General features: G+C 39.0%; 3 protein-coding genes across 6 annotated transcripts in view; 1 reads left to right on the top strand and 2 right to left on the bottom strand.

Moving 5' to 3' along the window:
- The window catches only part of ubr3 (ubiquitin protein ligase E3 component n-recognin 3), a 49,256-nt gene extending 39,023 nt beyond the window's left edge, over positions 1–10,233 (bottom strand). For all 4 annotated transcript variants that reach the window (XM_070543968.1, XM_054746940.2, XM_015966513.3 and 1 more), the window contains exons 1-14: positions 9,574–10,233; positions 8,056–8,195; positions 7,668–7,820; positions 7,352–7,507; positions 5,605–5,645; positions 5,456–5,522; positions 5,248–5,378; positions 4,874–5,102; positions 2,729–2,908; positions 968–1,101; positions 797–883; positions 655–720; positions 484–573; positions 262–390 (exon numbers count right to left, since the gene is read on the bottom strand). In XM_070543968.1, coding sequence (XP_070400069.1) covers positions 262–390; positions 484–573; positions 655–720; positions 797–883; positions 968–1,101; positions 2,729–2,908; positions 4,874–5,102; positions 5,248–5,378; positions 5,456–5,522; positions 5,605–5,645; positions 7,352–7,507; positions 7,668–7,820; positions 8,056–8,195; positions 9,574–10,004 — 2,034 coding nt within the window. In that variant the 5' untranslated portion in view covers positions 10,005–10,233. The remainder of the gene's footprint in view (positions 1–261; positions 391–483; positions 574–654; positions 721–796; positions 884–967; positions 1,102–2,728; positions 2,909–4,873; positions 5,103–5,247; positions 5,379–5,455; positions 5,523–5,604; positions 5,646–7,351; positions 7,508–7,667; positions 7,821–8,055; positions 8,196–9,573) is intronic.
- An 849-nt stretch (positions 10,234–11,082) lies between these two features.
- Positions 11,083–13,104, top strand: mettl5 (methyltransferase 5, N6-adenosine). Its single transcript, XM_015966518.3, has 7 exons — positions 11,083–11,407; positions 11,490–11,604; positions 11,678–11,862; positions 12,236–12,318; positions 12,458–12,509; positions 12,581–12,630; positions 12,981–13,104. Exons 1-7 carry the CDS (start codon positions 11,308–11,310, stop codon positions 13,020–13,022), a joined length of 627 nt encoding a protein of 208 aa, XP_015822004.1. The 5' UTR covers positions 11,083–11,307; the 3' UTR covers positions 13,023–13,104.
- On the bottom strand, positions 12,679–20,150 carry ssb (small RNA binding exonuclease protection factor La). Its single transcript, XM_015966516.3, has 12 exons — positions 20,033–20,150; positions 18,923–18,991; positions 16,997–17,100; positions 16,722–16,896; positions 16,393–16,500; positions 16,202–16,305; positions 15,884–15,955; positions 15,302–15,344; positions 15,088–15,228; positions 13,574–13,760; positions 13,298–13,441; positions 12,679–13,199 (listed from the first exon to the last, which is right to left on the bottom strand). Exons 2-12 carry the CDS (start codon positions 18,980–18,982, stop codon positions 13,120–13,122), a joined length of 1,218 nt encoding a protein of 405 aa, XP_015822002.1. The 5' UTR covers positions 18,983–18,991; positions 20,033–20,150; the 3' UTR covers positions 12,679–13,119.
- Between the last annotated feature and the right edge of the window lie 396 nt (positions 20,151–20,546).

Below are 20,546 nucleotides of genomic sequence, written 5' to 3'. Positions count from 1 at the left end.
AGGATCCTCCCTGCACCCATCCCTACTCTTTTGTCCACTCCTTGTTCACTTCCCTTCATGATTGATTATGCTGCCTCACTGCCACCTGGGACTGACTGATTAGTGTTTGTTGTTAGCCTCAAGGGCAACCTGCTGGCTTCATCATCGCTTCTAAGTCGCTTAGCATCTGCTAAATACATAAACATAAACATTATTACTCATGAAGCCGACACAAAAGATGAGAATGATACAGAGAGCTGTTTATGTTCCAGTATCTCTAACCTGGAGTAGATAGATGTCTGGGTCAATCATGGAGTTGCAGAAGTGTGATTGCACGTAAGTCATAGCTTGTCCTTTTATCTGCAGACCATTTCTGACCCACATGTTGCTGTGGATCTCAGAAAGACACGCCTACAAAAACAGAACATCTGTAACTAACACACAACAGATGTGCATCGGCATACAGCTAAAAAGGTCAAGTCCACTGGCCTTTGGGCATTCTACCTGGATTTGGAGAGGATGCACCATGATCTTCATCAGCATCTCTTGGTCTGGCAGCAGGCTGTCCAAATCCAAACTTTGGCATTTTACAGCCTGGGGAGTTTTAACCAAACAATTAACTTTCAAACACAAAGCAACAGGTTGTTTATTAAGAGATGAGAGCCTCGAACATACCCTGCTGAGGAACATGGCATAGTAGCGGTGGAGCGGCAGGTGGAACGTCACTTGATGCTGAGCTGGCTAAAATGGAAAACAGTCAATGAGAAACATGGAAAGACAGAAAATGCATTTGGAAATGCAGACAATTCAAATTCACCTCATCAATGAAGCCAATGGCATCAAACCAGATCTGCAGGGCCTCCAAACAGTAGCGAACCACAGTTTTTGTGTATTCCTGAGTCTCCTGTTCACATGAAATTAAATTCAACTTTCAGATAAAACTACATACGAATAAGATAAATGTACTCTTTGCAAAAACAGGTCTTACTTTGACTTTGCAGTGTGTTAAGAGACCCCACATAGGTTGTGCACAGGCCTCTAGCTCTGCGGCGAATGCTGCATAGTATGTCTGAGACTCAAACTCCACATGTTCGTTCAACTCTCGTTTGTTCAGATTCATCCCTTTAAAGAGGAAGAAATTATTTCAAATATGATTTAACTGACTCTTGACAGTTATGTTTAAAGGCCCACTCAGCCAGGACATGGGATATTAAACGAGCAGTGTGCCAATAAGCTGATTTACCCCGCTGACTCCATGAATTTGCCCAAAGCTAGAAACTCTGTTTTCTGCGGGTTTGTGGACGAACGAGGAAGTTCATCCGGCGCTTTGGATCTATCTGTTATTCAAAGACTAGATATTCCCAGTACGTCAACATTTTCCTCTCATCCAACAAGGACATTAGCAGTTAGCATTATTGTGGCCAACATTTATATTAGTTGACGTTAGGAGTGTAACGGGTCATCATTGATCCGTGATCTGCATGGATCTCTCTCTACAGTTCGGCACACACATGATCCACGGATTGGTCGCGTGCATGAACGAGGCGCCACTAGTTCAATCCGAATGACAGCAGTGGTCATGGCGGAGGAGGAGAGACGCTTGAAAATCCACCTGCATCGTTTACGTTGTGTGTATGGGAGCATCTTGGCTTCCCTGTTAAAAACAATGATGATACAAACTGCAAGAATGAACACACACACGTGCGTGCCTCCAATCTGATGGCACAGCGCCGCTCTAACGTACCTCTGACTGCACCCCAATGGTAAGCCGCTTTATCATTTAATCAGCAATAGAACCCCCTCTGTAATTCCCATTTCTATGGAAAGTTGCAAATTGAGCAGAGAAATGTTTCACTGAGTGTTTTACAAAACAAAGCTATTTGTGTTTTCTGTTTTTTCTCTTTCTTTCTGCTGATCCAAAAAATGATCCGATCTGAACCGAGAGTTTTTTGATCCGTCGCACCAGTAGTTGACGTTGAAGTAGGTCGGGACATGCAAATTTAAGGTGGGATGTTTACACTTATGACACGTTAAACCAGCTTTTCTCAAAACGAACCGTTTCTCCGTGGCCGTCGCCAGATATTGCTCACACTGATATGCTACATCAAACACCCAAAGCTGCCTGTATCCCTCAACAACAAGGTAAATGTGGTTTTCCCTTCAAGGACACCTTTAAATATTTGTTTATATTTGATTAAATATTTGCATAATTAATGCACTTGATCAGCAAGAATCCCTGGTCAAATGAGTCATTTCACCGCGAGAGACGTGCACAAACGGACACAATGTGATAGTGACACTGTGCTCAAACTGTAAGCAAGAGGATACTCAGGCTACAAGGGTGAGTTCTTTTTAGAGCCGTGGCAGAGTACATGTGACAAGCTAGTACCCACAAATCACTTCTTTTGTGAGACTTTAAAGAAATACATTGGGCTGACTAGGATTAGTTTGATGAATTTATTTAAAACGGACCTCAAATTGACCTATAACCAGCAAAACTGCTGCAGCCTCTGAGGCCCTTAAACAGACAACCCATGTTTATTTTGCTGCCTTAGCATTTGGTAATTATTTGAGCATAAATGACAATGCACAGACCTGAATAAACCACTTTAGAGCAACAGCAACAAACATTACGAAGATAAAATAAAAACTAAAAATGCAATAGAGGAAGAGTAAAAACTTGAAATGAAATTTGACACCACTGAGCCACCGTGAACGTGTCTCCATAAAAAATAAAACAACGACTTACCTTGGAAAAATGAAACAAAGCTCATCCACAGCATCAGTAAGGAGTGGTCCTCCAGGAACTTTTTGGCTACACTTTGGTGTGAGAGGATGTTAATGAAATCACTAACTAGGGGCCAGTATGTGTTGTTCTTCAGCAGCGCTTCACTGCAGTTTACCACAACATGCCGATTGTTTTCTTCATCTAAAAATAAAATAAAATGAAAACGTGAAGATGTCAGGTTATCACGAGATAGTTTTTATTTTAAAAGAAACATGAAATGAAAATTTAATACAGCTAGAAATACATGATTCAGCAAAATGGGAGGGTTAAATAGTCTGATTTTAGTCTGTTATTCAAACTGAGATTTAATCTGATTATTTATTTTAATGAATACTGAAGTTGGCCTGTTCCAATTTAAACTACAGTTTTTGTATTCATTTTTTAGCTTTTTTCAATTAAACACATTTTTTGAATTATTTTTAGAACCAATTTGAATTCAGCATCCATCGTGAGGTCTGCTCCACATAACAGTAATTAATAAATTAGAGAAAACCTTCTCAATGGCCTAGTGGTAGAGTGTCTGCCCTGGGACTGGGAGATTGGAGTTCAAATCCAGTCTGGTCATACCAAAGCCTTTAAAAATGGGGCCCAATTCCTCCCCGCTTGACACTCAGCTTTAAGGGAACCATATAGTTCCCGAGCACAGCCACGGCTGCAGCTCACTGCTCCCCAAGGGAGTGGGTCAAATGCAGAGATGTAATTTCACCAGTGTGTGATGAGGACTTTTAAAAAGGCATTCAATTTTAGGGATAAAATGCTAAATTCAGACAATACGAAGGGGAGATCTCTAAGATTTGAAGCAAAAGCCAAACAAAGCAGAAAAATTAAGAAATCATAAATTTTATTGGTAGTAATGAAAAGTCTTGCATCAAATGATGGGGTGACCGACAACCTTAGCTGAAATAACAATTTTCACGGCTACTGGAATGGATTCTGGACTCCATCACCAATAAAAGTAGGATATAAGCTCTAGAAAAGCTGTTGGACACAACCCCACCTAAGCCACATCTCCAGAATACGGGAATGCAAAATGCCTGTTTTAGGCCAATTGTTAGCACCTTTCCTGCCATAATTCCTAACGTAACACACCCGTGTAACTGAAACGATTTAGTGTGCTAGATAATATAATGTACGGTTTTTATGGTGAAAAATGAGGCAGTTTTAGCTTTCCTGTTTTATCCTCAACTTTTTAAAACAAAATCACAGCAGCATAGTGCCACGAGCAATCTGTGAAAATCCCACAAACAACAGGTCTAAACTTCCACAACCAAACCTGAACAAATGACTGGCTGAATTTTTCCAGGATTGTACATCTCAGAGGTGATGGAAATGCAAACTGCCAAAAAAGGTCAAGAAAACCATCTCCTATTGCACCTTTAAAGCAGGAGGGAATGCAGCTTTTGTTAAAGGGGACATGTTATGACATTTTATCTTAAGTTATAATAGTTCTATGGCCAATATCAAACATGTTCATGAAGTTCTTTGCACTACATCCCACTCAGAAAGAGATTTTAGCGGTTTCGTTCGCGACAGTTTCAGTACCTTCCAGAACGAGCCGTTTCAGAGCTCTGTCACTTTAAGAAGACAAGCTGGAGCTGGCCACGTTCACCCATCCTTTGCTCAGGCTGCTGTAAGCTGAGAAGCTCAAATGTCTGAGAAGACTTTGGAGTTCCTCTCTTGTTTGTGCGAGGTGCTTCTATTCTACTTTCCGTGTTTGTGACATTACAATCGGGAGTTTTTGAAATGGCTTGTTTTAGGCATATCATTCCTAAAACCAAACTGACAGAAAACGTATGGAAGGGTTTTTTTTTTCATGTTTGAAGCGTTTATTGGGGCAGTAGAAGCCGACCTAGCAGCACAAAAAGTGAGTTTTGCATCATCATGTCCCATTTTAACAACATATAGTTGGATCTTGGACAGTAAAGGAGCATCAAAACACATTGATCAATTATTTACACAATGAGTTTCTGGCTCCCATGAGATGATGCATGATGCCTTACAGCTCAGTTTTAGTTAGACGCCTTGGAAAATCATTATTTTATTTCACCTACAGGCCAAATAAGTACCAATTCAACCCACTAATCAGAGAACATGTGAGTAACTTACCCTGGAGTTCACTTTTAACAAGGCAACTCTCCATCATGTAATGAAGGACCATGACCATGATGTCCAGCAGATGGCACTCCTCCGTCATGTGCCGAGCCAGCTCCTCATTGCTGAACAGTTGCACGCTGATGTGCACGATGCGGTTTGACATAGTATCAGACTCGTGGCTTTTCATCAGCGTTTTCATGATGAAGGCGTAATGCTGAACAAATGTTTTTGTAAATGTGATCTGCCAGAGGGGAGTAAACACATTTGCAGGTTCCAGTTGTGATGAATATAGTGTTATAAACAAGACAAAATTTAATCAAAAGCTTTTGTTTTGTGATGCAAAGAAATTATATTACAAGCAAAGGCAGATTATAATGAATAAATACCTTGTAATCCTGATCTGGTAGCATGTTTAATAAGAATGTGACCATTTTCTGGGGAAACTCAAATTTTATTGTCCAAAACAGCAACTCCTCCAGAAAGCATTTATGCTTTAGTGATTCAATGATGAAAGGGTCTGAAAGAAGAAGACATACGATTTAGTTGTGTTCTTGCATGGCTATATTATCTTTTTCTTCTTTCTTTTTTTTTTACCTTTGGTACTGCTGCTGAGTTTAACCCTCTTTCTCTGGCCAACCGACTGGCCTCCATCTTGATCCTCCTGAGAAAGATGGTGAAAGATGGTCAAAACCACAAATATCACATCCAGTGCAGAATAGACAAAATCTCTATGTGACACATGCCTCTTTAGTAGATTCATCTGGACTGCCTGGTCCAGTAGATCCTGAGGAAACAGTAAAATATTTTATCTCAAATGGTCAATAAAAAAAGTATAAAATGCTTTTTTTTTTTTCAACTAAACCTACAAACCACCAATATGGGCCCCTATTAGGATGTTTGGTAGTTTTAAAAACACAACATTTGGTTAAAAAGAGTAAAAAAAACTAAACCTTTAAACAGCATATCTGTGGTGTTTTGACTAAAACATGCAACAAACATCTGATTTAGACCCTAAAAATATTATCAAAGTTACAAGAAGACCACTTTTTCAATATTTCATTTTTCAGTTTTTTTTTTTATTATTAAAACATTTTGGAACAAAATGTACTTTCTGTCCAACTGCTGTGATGTTTACACATGTTGTCCAGAACATTTGTTTATCTAAATAATTCATCTGTCGTGGTAGAAGCATGTTACTGACAATGCAGAAGGCATGTATTTTCAGCAGTTTTTTGTTTTAAAACAGGAACGATGCAAATAAAACTAACAAAAGCAAAAATATGGATTCAACTTTGATGAGGTGTCTGGATTATCTTCCAAATGCTTCATTCTTTCAGTCACCCTCCTGCTCGAAAATGTGTTTTAAATCCAATCGAAAGGTAACATAAACTTGTTCCCCTTCCTTGAAGGGACTTTACGGAGTTTTGAATTTTTATGCTCGCAATTGCCCCCTCAGGCCAAAAGCGTAACGGCAGCTTCAATAGTAGGCTCGTGCACGAGGCGCGCATGCTGTACGTGCACACTCCTTAACGAAAATAGCAGCTGAGACAGTCCCTTGTGTGTGTGTGTGTGTGTGTGTGTGTGCGTGCGTGCGTGCGTGTGTGCGTGTGGCACGGAGGCCAGAGGACAGGAGAATGCGCAGCTAATTAATTAAATAATTTGGTTCTGTACCTTTCTCTTCAGCACAGCCGACCAAGGTTTAAGATGGGTCAGTCGTCCTGCATGCTCAAATCATTCTCTTCCCTTGCTTGAAAAATTGTTCCAAAATGAAAGTTGAACCCACATCTTTTTTATCTGTGAATTCAATGCCGTTTGGCGAGTCTCAAATAAAAATTTGGGCATCTTACTGTAAAAAAATATACCATTAATGTAAAAAATACACTCTGAATAAACTATATTCACACCCAGAATCGAACCCAGGTCTTCTGCACGAAAGTCCGAGGGAGCTAAAGCGCCAGTGACGTCTTTTGTATCTGTAACATTTATATCCTTGATGACAGCTGAAACAACGTTCAAAGAACGGTTCGGAACAAAAATGGCAATTTTGTTGCTAATTTGCAGGAAATATCTAGAAGAAAATTCTACAGAAAGTAGCTAAGCGTCCTCAGAAATGTAGCTAGGTTCATCACTAGGCGTTAGGAACAGCGACAAAGTCACTGAGTTGGCACTACCTCACTCTCTGCTGCTAAAGCTACAGATAGCAAATGCTACGGGCGATGCCTGAGCGTGAACGCGCATGAAGCAGCCTGCTCGACCCGAGCAGCTCTCTTTTTCTGTGATTTTACAGAAAAACAGGCAATCACAGTAAAAATGCCAGGGCTCATTCTACAGGACCAGGGCATTGCAGGAGAATGTATGAAGAAGAAATTTATTATTTCTATACATGTTTTGGCTGTCAAACTTCCATAATGCCCCTTTAACGTAAAACTTTTAATTGCCACCAGAACATTTAAACAAGAAATGTGGACGTTTGAAATCTATTGGTCTTACCTAGCAGGACCATGGCTCCTGCACCTCCTTCTGCTCCAACGGTAACATCGGCTGTAGCAGCTTGAGCTTTCTCCTCCACAGATACCAGACCTGAATTCTTCAGTGCTGCCAGGTACTTTTCATAGTTCTTTTTAGAAAAAAGGTTCTCTTCCTGGCCTAAAACGGGTCAAGAATAGAAAGGCTATCAACAATTAGGATAACAAGAAAATCTTCCCAAATAAACGTCTCTTTTCCAGAAAATAACAAATATTACTCAAAAAATATTTTTGACAAAAATAAAAAAAGACACATATCCATCCATTTTATTTCCAGTTACCCATGCTCAGCTCCTTGTATGTCTGCTGATTGGTTAAGATCTTTGTCAGGACAGTCCTCATTGCTCCTCCCATCTTTGTGAGCTCTTCCAAGAAGGAGATCTGAGGCTCCAGCTGTTGTAGAACTTTCTGTAGGTCTCGCTCAGCTGATGTGTCTGGTAAAACCAGATAAGCAACATAAGTCATGAGACCCAGGGTTCAAACAGTTGTGTAATAAAGTTTCACTCATGCACAACAGATTTTGTTTGGCAACTTGTAAACATACTATTTATAAAGTGGATTATATACAAGATATCATACGTTTTAAATTGTATTTCATTACAAAGTCTTAATTTAAACGTTGTTACTGGGTAAAGACTCACAGTACCTTTACGGGGAAATAGTTTTTACCTGATTCAATGTATCCATCCCTCAGATATTGTATGGTGCTGAGGATAAAGCGAGGGAGAACCATCTCAGACATCAGAAGAAGATCTCGAGGTATTGATGGGACATTTTCTCCAGTTTGCAACCTATGCCTTTGGCAAAAGCTGTCAAGAAATAAAAAAATATTGTAACACAAACGAGTATTCCTCCACTTTACTCTTGCAGGTGCGCACATTTACATCAACTCTAACAATTTTGCCAACAGAACCGATGCATGTCTCAATTTTTGCACCAATTTCTTCTCACAATTATTTAGCAGAGCAGCATTTTGCTTTATGCTTTATTTTGCTTTATTTTTGCATTTAGATGCATTAGTGCACAATTTTTTCATTCCCCTCTGTCAAACAATCTTTTCTTTTAAAAATGTTCACCCTTTTCCCTCAATGTGTTTGTTTCAGCATTTCTAGACATTTCCACTTGCACTGGGATCCACTTACACTATCTCCTAGTAGCACCTTTTTAAAGACAGGCACATTTATGGGCAGCCCGCTGCTGCTGCAAAACTTTATTTTAACGTATTTTTACATTTCTAAAAAACATCTGCTAAATAAATGCTCCAAAACATTATTGTCAATTGACATTTTTTATTTACCTGATTTTAGTATATTTAATACTTGGTCAGTTTAATGATTTGTTTGATTAACTTTTGTTGAATGTTTGACTTTAATACTATGCTGTGCACAAAGGCATGCAGATGAAACTGTCAGTACATATCGGCCATGGGCTGACTGTGACCTCTACGTGTTAACATCGAAATCAGCAATAGAAAACCCCATGTCGGTGGATCTCCAGTTAGATTAGAACGTTTTTTATTCATTTTTCTTCTTTTTTACACCGTGTAGCGCAAACATAACATAAAATAAAATATCCCTTCATCAGACTGACATGAATGAAATGACCGACTCCAAACAGTAGGCACTAGCAGGCCTCTAATGTCTAAAAAAAATCAGAAATAAAACTATGATTGACCGCAAGAACCTTTGTTTTATGACTACTGTAGGAATCTGCAGAAGATGCTCATTCATCTAAGATTATTTTAGACTCTGATGCCTTTAATATGTTCTATAATTATTCGTGTAAGTGCATAACTGCACACTGACGTTGATAGAAAATTGGAGTTGTTTTATTAAAAAAAGCCTGTTTTAATACAAAAAATAATACGGGTGTAGTAAACCTTCCAGGAAACACCTAAGTAGTAACTGAGAAGCAATAGAAAAATAAGGGCCTCTGTTGATGCTTGAACGAGAATTACGATTATGATTGGCAAGAGATGCTATATTCAAGGGTGAGTTTCCTGACAAATAAATGATGGGTGCGTAGTTGTTTATGACTGGAAATTCTTCATTACAAATATCTGAGACATTATTACACAGAAACTGACCGGACTCCATTAGCTGTAAATTTTTATCAGCTATGTTGGCTAACTTCTCCCTAGCACTTGTCAAAACGATACTGCTAGTTGGCACAGCCAGCTTAGCTTACCCACTGTCTCTCATGACATTACTGTCTCCACAATCACAGGCCCCACCAGCCTGGCTTCTGAACATGTTGAAATCATGGCCCGTATGTTCTCCGTTGTTGAAACACTCAGCACACAGTGACATGCACGGAGAGATGCCACAGGTCCGACATCGATATGCTACGAAATTAGCCGTCCAAACCAAGCCGCAGAGAGTAGCGTTGTCATAGGAGCGGACCGTCTTACAGAACTCCTCGAAACCTTCGCCTCCTGCTATCAGACATTTACACCAGTCAAGAGCTTCTGTGTCCGCAGTTTTTTCGGGATTTAGCACAGCGTCGAGCAGCTCCTGAAGCTGGCGGAGGCCGGAGCTGTTGTCAGTCCGGGTTAACTCTGCCTTCAGGCGGGCAGCAGTAGATCTCTTGTCCCAGTGCAGCAGCGACGCCGCCATCATGCACTCTGGCTTGTTGTCCACAAATTTATTTTTGTTGTCTTGTTTCCATGTTCTCGGGGTTTCTCGCGATAAGTCTCAGCGCTATAGTTACTAGCTTACAGTATTCGCAAAGTACATTATGTACCGTTTTTGATAGCTATAAAACTCCGTACGAGGCACTTGGTTTTGTTAAGCCCTTTTCTGACGCAGAAAAATTCGACACACCTTGCTTATTTAACTAATTCATGTATCACAGTCACCATATAAGTCCTGTTTTGTTTGAGCGTCTCTAGGCAACTTGGGGCCGTGCGGTGGTTTGTCCGTCTGTGTGTGGGTTAGGTAAAATGTGAATAATTAAAATGATCAGAATTGAAAAACATTTATTTGCACCAGTTTGAAATGGTGTTTTTTATGCTTCCATGTTTAAAAAAGCAACAAAATTGTCATTATGTTATTTTTAAACTGCACTTCATTAATTAGCAGCCACTCTGAAAATTATGAAAAAAATATGCCTTTTCCTACAAATAAATAAATAAAGTAATGCATTGATTTTATATTGGCATAAGCAATACAGTGTCAGTATAAATTATGTTGTTATACTCATTCATGTGTCATGTTCTTGCTCCCTGAGTCTTTTTACATACTATATATTTCATGTGGTAAATCAAATCGAATCTTTCTTGTATTTGTGTTTTTGTTCATTGCCTTTATTCTTTATTTTTCTTTACTTGATATTCTCGTTTATTCTAGTTGTGAATCTGATCTTTGGGGCTTTGACACCAGAATTTCTCTACTGATGCACAATAAAGGGAATTTCTATTCTATTCTTTTATGTATGCAGTTTACATCATTTTCATAACCAAGTCGATTTTATCTTTACTTTTGGTTTGATAATTTTGCTAAGTGCATTATGTATTTGTGTTTTAAATTAACCTTAAAATGACAATTGACAATTGTTTTATTTTTCGCTGGAAATAAATATGGCTGTTTTGCTCAGAAAATGTAGGGTGATTATTAAAATAATCTCTATTTGTATTCCCGTATTATATATCATAAAGGACACATGAAAAACTGTTCTGATTTTACAACTTCTGCTACCGTCCGTCTAGATTTCTAGGCTTCATTTACTTGTTACAAGAATGCACTTTCACGCCTTCGCCTCTAGGGTGCAGCAGTACACCAAATTGAGTCTAAAAAAGTGAAAATACAACGAAGAAGACTGTCTGGATTTGTTTTCGTAAATACATGCTGTTTTGGGGTGGAATGTTTAATCCTTAAACACACAATTGTTTACAGCTTTTAGTAATTTTTTTAACAGATTGCGATGAAGCTCAAAGAGTTAGAAAGCTGCCTACAACAAGTGGACACGTTTGAAGAGCCAAAAATCCTTCTTGAGCAGTACCCAACTAGCCCTCATATTGCAGGTATGTTATTAAGAGAGCATCTATGAAAGTAATTATTAACAAAAACATATTTTTGAAATATTTCTAAATTTTTTCCCTACAGCGTGCATGCTTTATACGATCCATAATACGTTCGATGACATCGAGGGTAAACTGGTGGCCGATCTGGGATGTGGTTGTGGAGTCCTCAGCATCGGGGCAGCGATGCTTGATGCAAGGTAAGAACACACATTACAGCACATTAGCCTCCTTTTTTTGACAATATAGTTATATTTCTTGTCTTTTCTACAGTATGTGTGTCGGTTTTGACGTAGATCACGACGCTCTGGAGATATTCAGACGGAATGCAGAAGAATTCGACATTTTCAACGTGGATTTGGTCCAGTGTGACTTGTGTCATCTCCAGGAGGAAAAATATGCCAAGAAGTTTGATACAATAATAATGAATCCACCATTTGGTACAAAACACAATCAAGGTGAGGTAATGTTGAAAATTGTAAACATTTTTGAACAATTTTCTAATGAGAAGTAAAAAAAGATTTAATTGTGGTATGGGTGATGTAAAAATTGGTCAAGTTCGTCAATATTTAATTCAGAAGCTGATCAGCATTGGTAATTTTAAAAACATTTACATTCAATTTACAAGTATTACCTCCTTATTCGCATGTATTCTCTGAAAAACATCACTTGACCACAGTACTATTCCATCACATCCAAGTTTTTCTCCTGAAAACTCAGGACTAAATTGCCATCACTGCATCCTAAATTAAAACTAGAAGACCAAAAGAATATGGTTTTTGTTTGGTTTAAAACAAAAAGAAAATATTGTGCATTTTCGCTTTATCCAAGGTGTGGACATGAAGTTCCTCAGAGTTGCTTTAACAATGGCAAACACAGCCGTGTACTCGCTCCACAAGACGTCAACACGACAGGTATGTTGCTCATGAGACACAGCCAGGATCGTGGTTTTCACAAATCTTCAAAAACAATTCACCGGACTCAAATTTATGTTTAACAACTGAGCCTGAACTTTATTCAGCTGTTAAAATGTCTGAGATAATGATTTTGCAGCACATACAGAAGAAGGCAGAAGACTGGGGAGTAAAGATGGAAGTTGTTGCAGGTTTGTTGAGCACAGAGTAGCATCCTTTTCTACAGTGAAATCATCCAAATGCTGATCGATTTTCTCTGCAGAACTACGGTACGACTTGCCTGCATCCTACAAGTTCCACAAAAAGAAATCGGTTAGAACACTGGCTTTGTACGCACCATTAGACTCCAACAGACCTGTATATTTTTTTAATAATTGTTTTATTTGTTTTTCACATATGCAAACTTAGAAGATAAGCACATCTGCATCACTCAATGTAGGAAGTCTACAATGGAAAACAAAACAATGGCACACTGATTCTACATATTACATCTTAAAAAAATAACTAAAAATGTTCTGTTGAAATTAAATTACTGTCAAAAGCAGTTTTCTGTCCAATACACTAAAATCAAAACAGGATACAGATATTATGATGTGAGGCAAACAAGAGGACTTAGAAAGGCTAAAAGCTGGTAACGCTTTGCATTTTTTTCTTTCTTTCAGGTTGACATTCAGGTGGACTTCCTAAGATTCTCCCAAGCCTGAAGCTTTTCATGGAATGGACTCAGGATGCCTCTGCATTTTCAGTGTTGATAATAAATTTCTTTTCACATTAAAAAAAGAAAAATTCTGGATCTCATCATTAGGATTCCTTATCCGTTTTGATCACTTTAGCTGGAGGACCATCAGCATCTTCATGTTCCCTCTTTGGGGCTACTGGGGCTGGAAGAAAGTAAAAGTGGATCAACATTAAAACAGACCAAAAATTACAAGCTACAAAAATTTAAAATGTAAATATCAATAATATATGTCAAACTTACCCTCCCCATCTTCATCGTCACTCTCAAATTTAGTCTTCTTTCCCTGGAACTCTGTTTTTCCTTGATCTCTTTGCTCTCTCCCACTTCTTCCACCCCTTCCCCTTCGGCCTCCTCTCCCTCTTCCACCTCCTCTTCCTCTTCCACCTTTAATGCAATCACGTGACATTAGCCCTGTGCTACAAATTGTGCTTTTGCAAGGTATAAGATGCTTTCTGACAACACATTCTTATTTTGTACCATTTAATAAATAATCTGGAACTGGGTGGTAAAGTTTACCTCTGCCTTTGAATCGGTTGTGTGACTCTTGTTGGGCCTCGATGATCTTCTTCAGTTCCTCTTTCTCCTCATCTCCCTCAAGAACCTGCCACGTCACTGTGCCGTCTTTAATTTTTAGCTCTCCTCCATTTTCCTCTTTTGCTTTTTCAAAGGCTTCTTTTGCATTCCCATCAAAAAGCAGGGTCCCCTTGATTGGATAATAAAGAAAAGCAGATTTTAACAACTATATTTCATCTTTAAGATTGAACTTGTTGTAGGGATGCACCGATCAGGTTTTTTGCTGCCTATCACCGATACCGATATCAAAGAATGCTGATCACCGATGCCGATCACGTGGATTGGCCAGAAATTTTCTGCAACATTATAATGAGTGCTACAAACTACATGATCTGGGAATAAAGGAAATGTAACCTAATCTAAAATGGTCTGTATTAGGGTTGTCACGGTGTGAAAATTTAACCTCACGGTTATTGTGACCAAAATTACCATGGCTTTCGGTATTATCACGGTATTTTTTTTTAAACGTGCTACATTTTCACACAATTAAATAAACCCTGTATGTCAGGAAATTTTGTCCTCAGTTTGTGTCTAAATTTTGCCTAAATGTTGTTTATTTGTTTACATTTTTCCCATTAAGTCTTTAAAATACCAATATTTGCCCATAACTTCTTATTTTTTGTCTGTTTGATGTCATCATTTTAAAAATATTAGATCGGATGACACTCAGTACTCAAGTAGCCTTCTAATCAGATACTTTTTTTTGCCCTTGAGTAATAAACCCTATATCAGGAAAATATTGTCCTCGGTTTGTGTTCCAGTGAGCTTTGCAGATGTGGGAAAATGTCATCAGGCAGTAATCATTGTTAAATTCATAATTATTCTCGGAGAGAGACCAACTCTTATCTGCCCCTGGGAGCCCCGTAATGCATAGCGTCATTTCAACATGGGGGTGTCCGTGACACGGTTTATATGCAGGTAGCGGCGCTGCGGCTGCTTTATATAGCGACTCGTTGCATTCTCCCTCAACCCAAATCCTCGGATCACGCATTTTAGCTAAAACGCTAACGTTAGCTTGCCTTGCGTTGACTGTAGAGTTGTGGGTGATGGTCACGCAGATGTTTCATGAGATTTGAAGTGTCTCCGTCTCCTCCTTTGGCCATTATTTCAGCTTTAGCTTCAAGAAAGTTTTGGCTGTAAACAACAAAGCGCGCATGTGCCGCCGGCAACTTCAGCAGATGATACGGTGGCTGGTAAGGGTCACCGCGCCTACACCGCAGCCACGGTAAAGCCACAGAGATAATATAGTTTTTTAAAAAACAAAACGGTTATTATTATTGTCAACTTTTTTTTACCGGGGTTTACCGCTACACCGGTTACCGTGACAACCCTACCTGATCGGTCTGCTTTGATCTATTTTGAAAACTCAGATCAAAACCGATAGGGGCGCTATCGGCCGATTGGGATCAAATGCTGATCCATCGGTGCATCCCTAACTTGTTGGGAGGACAACTTACCTCCTTGGCCCCTCTTGTGAAGTCAACCCACTTAATCTTTCCGTGCCCGGAGAACAATGCGTGAAAGTCCTCTCTTGAAACGTCTTTCAGCTCCCCAGAAAACTTCAGCAAGCAGCCGGTCTTTTCCTCCAACAGCAAACCCTGGAACAACAAACTATTAGCAAGATTCGGTTTGTAACACAGAAACAAACTATGTTTTATGGAGAAATCTTACCATTTCTTTTTCTTCTGCTAGTTTCTGCTGTTGATCCTTTTCCCTAAACAAAAAAATTAATAAAAACATTTATTTTTATACAAAACATACTGTTAATTTTTCATCAGAAGTCATGTTTCCACTACAGGAGTTCAGAGAAATTTCTGGGACGAGGGAAGGTGATGGCGTATTTCCTCGTCACCTTCCCCCCTTCCCAGAAATTTCTCTGCGTCTATAAACCAACTTGTCTCTTTCAAGACTTCGCCAAGATGTCAGCATATTGCAACCGTTATGGCAATGTGACATCACTGATCAGTGTCAAAAGGTGGCCACAGACATCAACAACATAAAAAATGTTCCTGTCAAAGCATGGCGTAGTAAACTCCACTCAGGGAACTGCAGGGAAAGCAGCTGTGAGGTAAAAAGTTACATTCAATGACCAGAAGAAGCGCGGTTTTCAGGTATACCATTGGTTCCTGAAATTTGACTGGAAAATGTTCATTTACGGCTGGTCAGGTGAAACTGAGAGAAGCCATGAATGAATTACCCAGAAGCTCCGAAAGTAGAACGGGCCTGTTGGTCGTCTAAATCTTATGGACTTACTGTTTAACTTTTGCTTTAGTTTCCGCTCTGTAGTTTTTCCTTTCCTCATTTTTCTTTGTGATGTAGTCTTCTCTGAAAAACAACATCCATGTTAGAGAAACATCCAGTCTTCTACAAGAATTTTCACTAGTTAAACTGTTCGTAAAACACACAGCACACGGTTAATAAACAGCACACCACTGCTTAATATGATCAGTTCAATCAGCCTAAAGATCATGAAGAAAGTTATTTTAAGGCTTTTTTCTATTTGGTGTAACCCAGAAACAACGTACGCATGAACCTTTTGTGGAAAAATAAATTAAAAGCAGTAGAACTTACTTCAGCAACACAAGCATCTCGTTGTCTTTGAATGTCTTGATATCCGAGCGTTCCACAAACTCCTTGGAGGACTCTTCCGTGTCAAAACAGATAAACACTGATCCCTGCAAATACACAGAGAACACATTCCGGAAAAATTCCAGTACTAGAAAAAAACTACATAAATCTAGGACTATTAAATACTTATCTACCTTGAACTGCCTTTGCAGGTTTCTCCTCATCTGGATGTTTTCCATGTTGCCTTTTCCACTCAGCCACTCTTGAATCTCATCAAGAGTTGTGTCAAGAGGAAAACCTTTCTACAAGGTGAAATAAAGAAAATTATTACTGCTTGAATAAAAGAGGGAGAAATGTTTTACAGACAATGACAATTTTCAGCACTGAAACTAAAATACAACAATATTAAGCTGAAAAAAATTATAAAATAAAATACTTTAACATTTTGATGCAAGAAAAACATAATTTATATATATATTTGTGTACTATATAACTTATAGAGTGTGAGCAAAGTAAAACTCACAATATAAACAGATCTGTGTTTCAATGCGTCTTTGTATTCATCGGTTAACTCTGGTAAGGGTTTGTCTGAAGACCTCCTGATTTTAGTTTTGTCCTCACTGATCTCCAAGAGGCCCGTCTTTGATTTTTGGAGAGCTGCCACGATGACGCTGCTGTCTGTAGTTAACGACTTCAGTCTGAGAAAAGAGAACGGCTTCTTTTACAGCCACAACTTGCAAGTCAGAAAGGAGATTTTGCACAAATATTATATCATCCGCTGACCACTGGAGTACGCACCTGTTGAATTTAAGCATGGTCTCCAGTGTCACCCAGCCATCGTCGAGTTGCACTTGTTCTTTGAGAAACCTGTCTCTTGGGAGATTGTGATCTCCAAAATAATACTATAAGGGAATAAGAAGCATATTTTAGGTGAATTTTGAAATGCATAGTCAGAAACGCCCAGGCTTTCCACTGGATGTGCAAGTGTCGCGCAACATCCGCTAAGCATAGTATGGAGCTGTGATTCTAGTCGATGGGCGTTAGGGCTGGACGATTCATTCATGCATGTGACGTCATGATGCACGGACTGATTTGCAAACACAGAAGTCGTCTAAACACTGATTTTTATTTTTCTGGCTTTGAGAAAATGAAATGAAATGGATTGCTGCTGCATTTTGACACACTCTGAGGAGGGAGCACAGCCAGAAGTCACATGATCCATTTATCCCCATTGCTTTTGTTTATTTTAAATAATAATAATTATTCAGTACCATTACATTTCCATTCATTTTAATTAATATTTAGTTCAAACAAGCTGAACAAAGTGTCCCAGTAACATAAACAATGCAATTTAACAATTCCACTTAAATTAGGAACAATTCATCTGCTGCAGCCTGAACGCACTCTTCCTCTGCTCTGCGTAAACCTGAGCTGGTCACCTGCAGCTTGTGCGTACTCAAATGTCTCTACGGAATTCGCTGGAGAGGTTATGAGGTTCTGGGCTTTTGCCTCAGACTTATGGATGTTTAAACGTTGTTCTGGATGAATCTGCACTCCACTAACACACTCGAAGCAGGGGCAGAATAACGAGTGCCACTCGCCCAAAGTTTTAAAATCGGGAAAAATGTCTCCAAATGAAATAACCAGAAGTCTTCCAGACTCTCTGAGAAAGATAGAAGGGTTTCTACTTGACATTGCTCTCTTGTTCACATTGTCAAGTGTGTCGCAGACGCTCTCCGAGCTCCTCTTCCGCGTCAGCAGTTAAAGAGGCGGAGAAAGAGAGAGATGATGCTCAGATGCGCTGATGGACATCTCGTCATGATTGTTACCTCCGCGGTGTTCTCTGTGTGTAACGTGTAAAATATCTGTCATTAACAAACGTCATCATGGGCAAATAAATAAATGAACATATCGCCTCTTGTAAAAAAAAAAAAAACAATCGTAACGACTCAGCCCGTCGCTGACGGTCAATTAATTCGTCCCGTCGCCCAACCCTAATCGGGTGTGTTCCCACCTGATGCTAAGCGGTGCGTTTTGGAAGTGTCCAAGAAGCGTAGTATCACATCGCTCCACTAACTTTACATTGAGTTTTTTTTTCTCATGCACTACACTTCCAGGACGCACCAAGCCCAGCAGTTCAGATTGTAACGGACAGGAAGTCAAATGTAAACTTAAACATCCGTCAACTTTCAAAATAGAACATGTGCAGATTTGCAGTTGCTTAACTAGTAAGTAAGTAAGAAAGTAAGTAAATAAATAAGTAAATAAATAAATGCATATTACATATAAAGTCTCCATAGCTGAGGTACAACACAAAGAAAATAAACGAGGCCCTTTAGTACACATGCTGCTGTCTCTCTGCTTGTCACATGAACTGCCGAAATCATGCTTGATCTTGCAATTCTGTGGCAATTTTGTGACCTTGCAAGACGGGCAGCTTGGAACGCATAAAATAAAAAATCTGAAACACTTCCAGTGGTCAGAGACAAGCTGCTGAGCTCGCGAGGAAAACGTGTCTATTACATTATGTGCTGCTTACACATCTGGTGGAAAGCAGCAAATGGCAGAGTGACGCGAAAATACACTTCTGTCCAACATGTCCAAAAGCTTCACAGCCAGCTGAAACACACCCACTGACTGTAATGGCAAACTACGCTTCACAGATGTTAAGTGAAGATTACAGATCCAGCAGAGAGCCGATGACAGAAGTTTGATAGCAATTACCTCCAGTTGGCGTGCCACTTTCATCTCAATGGGGGTCATTTGATCTTGGTTTTCTGCCATGATTGTTTTCTGTAGGAAATGAAATTGCAAATAATTAGCAAACTCTAAAAATAAATTTCTTACATGTGGGCATGTGTCCCAGTTTTCAGAGGTACCATGGTACGAACGCTGATCATTAAATTTATTAATTTGAAATACTGGGAGACAAATTTAGATGAATTGCAATTTGACCTATTTAAAAAATCCATGTTTTATTTATAACCACTCATTGTTTTCATCACATAAACTGGTATGGTTTGTATAATCATATATCTGGCATGCAAGCCTCTCAATTGTTTCATTAGACATTTAAATGTTTAAAAACTAAATGGTGTAGACTGTTGCCTCTGCGATACATTAACCCCTTAAGGCCTAGGTCTATTTTGAAGACTATTCTTCGAAAAATGGTAAAAATGGTATTTAATGGTAAAAATAGTTTAGATAGCCATGTAGTGCTGGGTTTGCTGATTAATTTGATGGCAATTATTACTATTTCTTCTGTAGTGCGAGGGGTTTTTGGCCCTGTTAAGGAACTAACATCATGGGGTCCCCTAGGGCTTAATACATGTTTATATAAACTATTCCTGATTCAGAAACAGTGAATAAAAGCCACTGCCTACCTATTTCTACAATGAATCTAACGGAATTTACAAATTACCATAAATGTACAGATAATATTCGTTTTAAGAAAACTCCTGGAAGCTAATATAAATCTAATTTATTAATTTGTGTCACGCAGCTGTCTCACATCTAGTTACATTTCAGTTACCATGCGTCAGCTAAACCTGCTAGCTTGTCTCAGGAGTTGCAAACCGGCTACGGTTTATATATTAATTTAGAAGCAGAACCACCCAGAATCATGACCCGTATTGTAATAAACAAACAAAACGTGTTTTGTCACCGTAATGCACATTTTGGGGACACACATTGGGTCTGTAATGTTAACGTCGTCATGTGGTTGCGTTCAAACAGTAGCGTGCTGCTCAAACGTACTGTTAATCTACAACAACGTATTCCAAGTTAAATGAAAAACGCCATAAAACATTGTACTAACTCAAATGTTTTACTTACGTTATCACAGTTGTGATCAAACTGCACTTTCGGAACTTGAAACCGCAAAAGCTTGCCTTTCGTGCTGGCACGTTGTAGGACTGCGTGCTACGGAAACCATCGAGGGCCAAAAAGTGTCGAGGAGGTCGCAGTTTTACGGCAGTTCGATTCGTGCGTCGCAATCTGTGTCGTGCAGCTTGTGCCCAGCAGCTGTCGCTGCAATGCAACATTCCAACACAAATGTAGATTTTCTTCACTTTTTATTTTATTTTATTTTATTTTATTTTATTTTATTCAAAAATTTAAACTTATGTTCGTTTTCAAGCAAGAAAATAAATCTTCACTTGATCACAGAGATTTATGTTTTCTATTAAGATGTTTTTGTCTCACAAATTGTTTTGTAGAAACAACCAGCTTTTTATATTACTCCCCTCTAAAATATTCTTGTAGTTCAAAACAAAAGCTGCAATGATTACTATTTTTACACTCACAAACCATCTTGTGCATCTTCTTGTAAAGCAGCTGTAAATGCTTT

This window comes from Nothobranchius furzeri, chromosome 14, assembly GCF_043380555.1.
Source record: "Nothobranchius furzeri strain GRZ-AD chromosome 14, NfurGRZ-RIMD1, whole genome shotgun sequence".
Taxonomy (NCBI): Eukaryota; Metazoa; Chordata; class Actinopteri; order Cyprinodontiformes; family Nothobranchiidae; genus Nothobranchius; species Nothobranchius furzeri.
The sequence above is the reverse complement of the archived record's forward strand: the minus strand, read 5'-3'. Positions and strand labels throughout refer to the sequence as shown.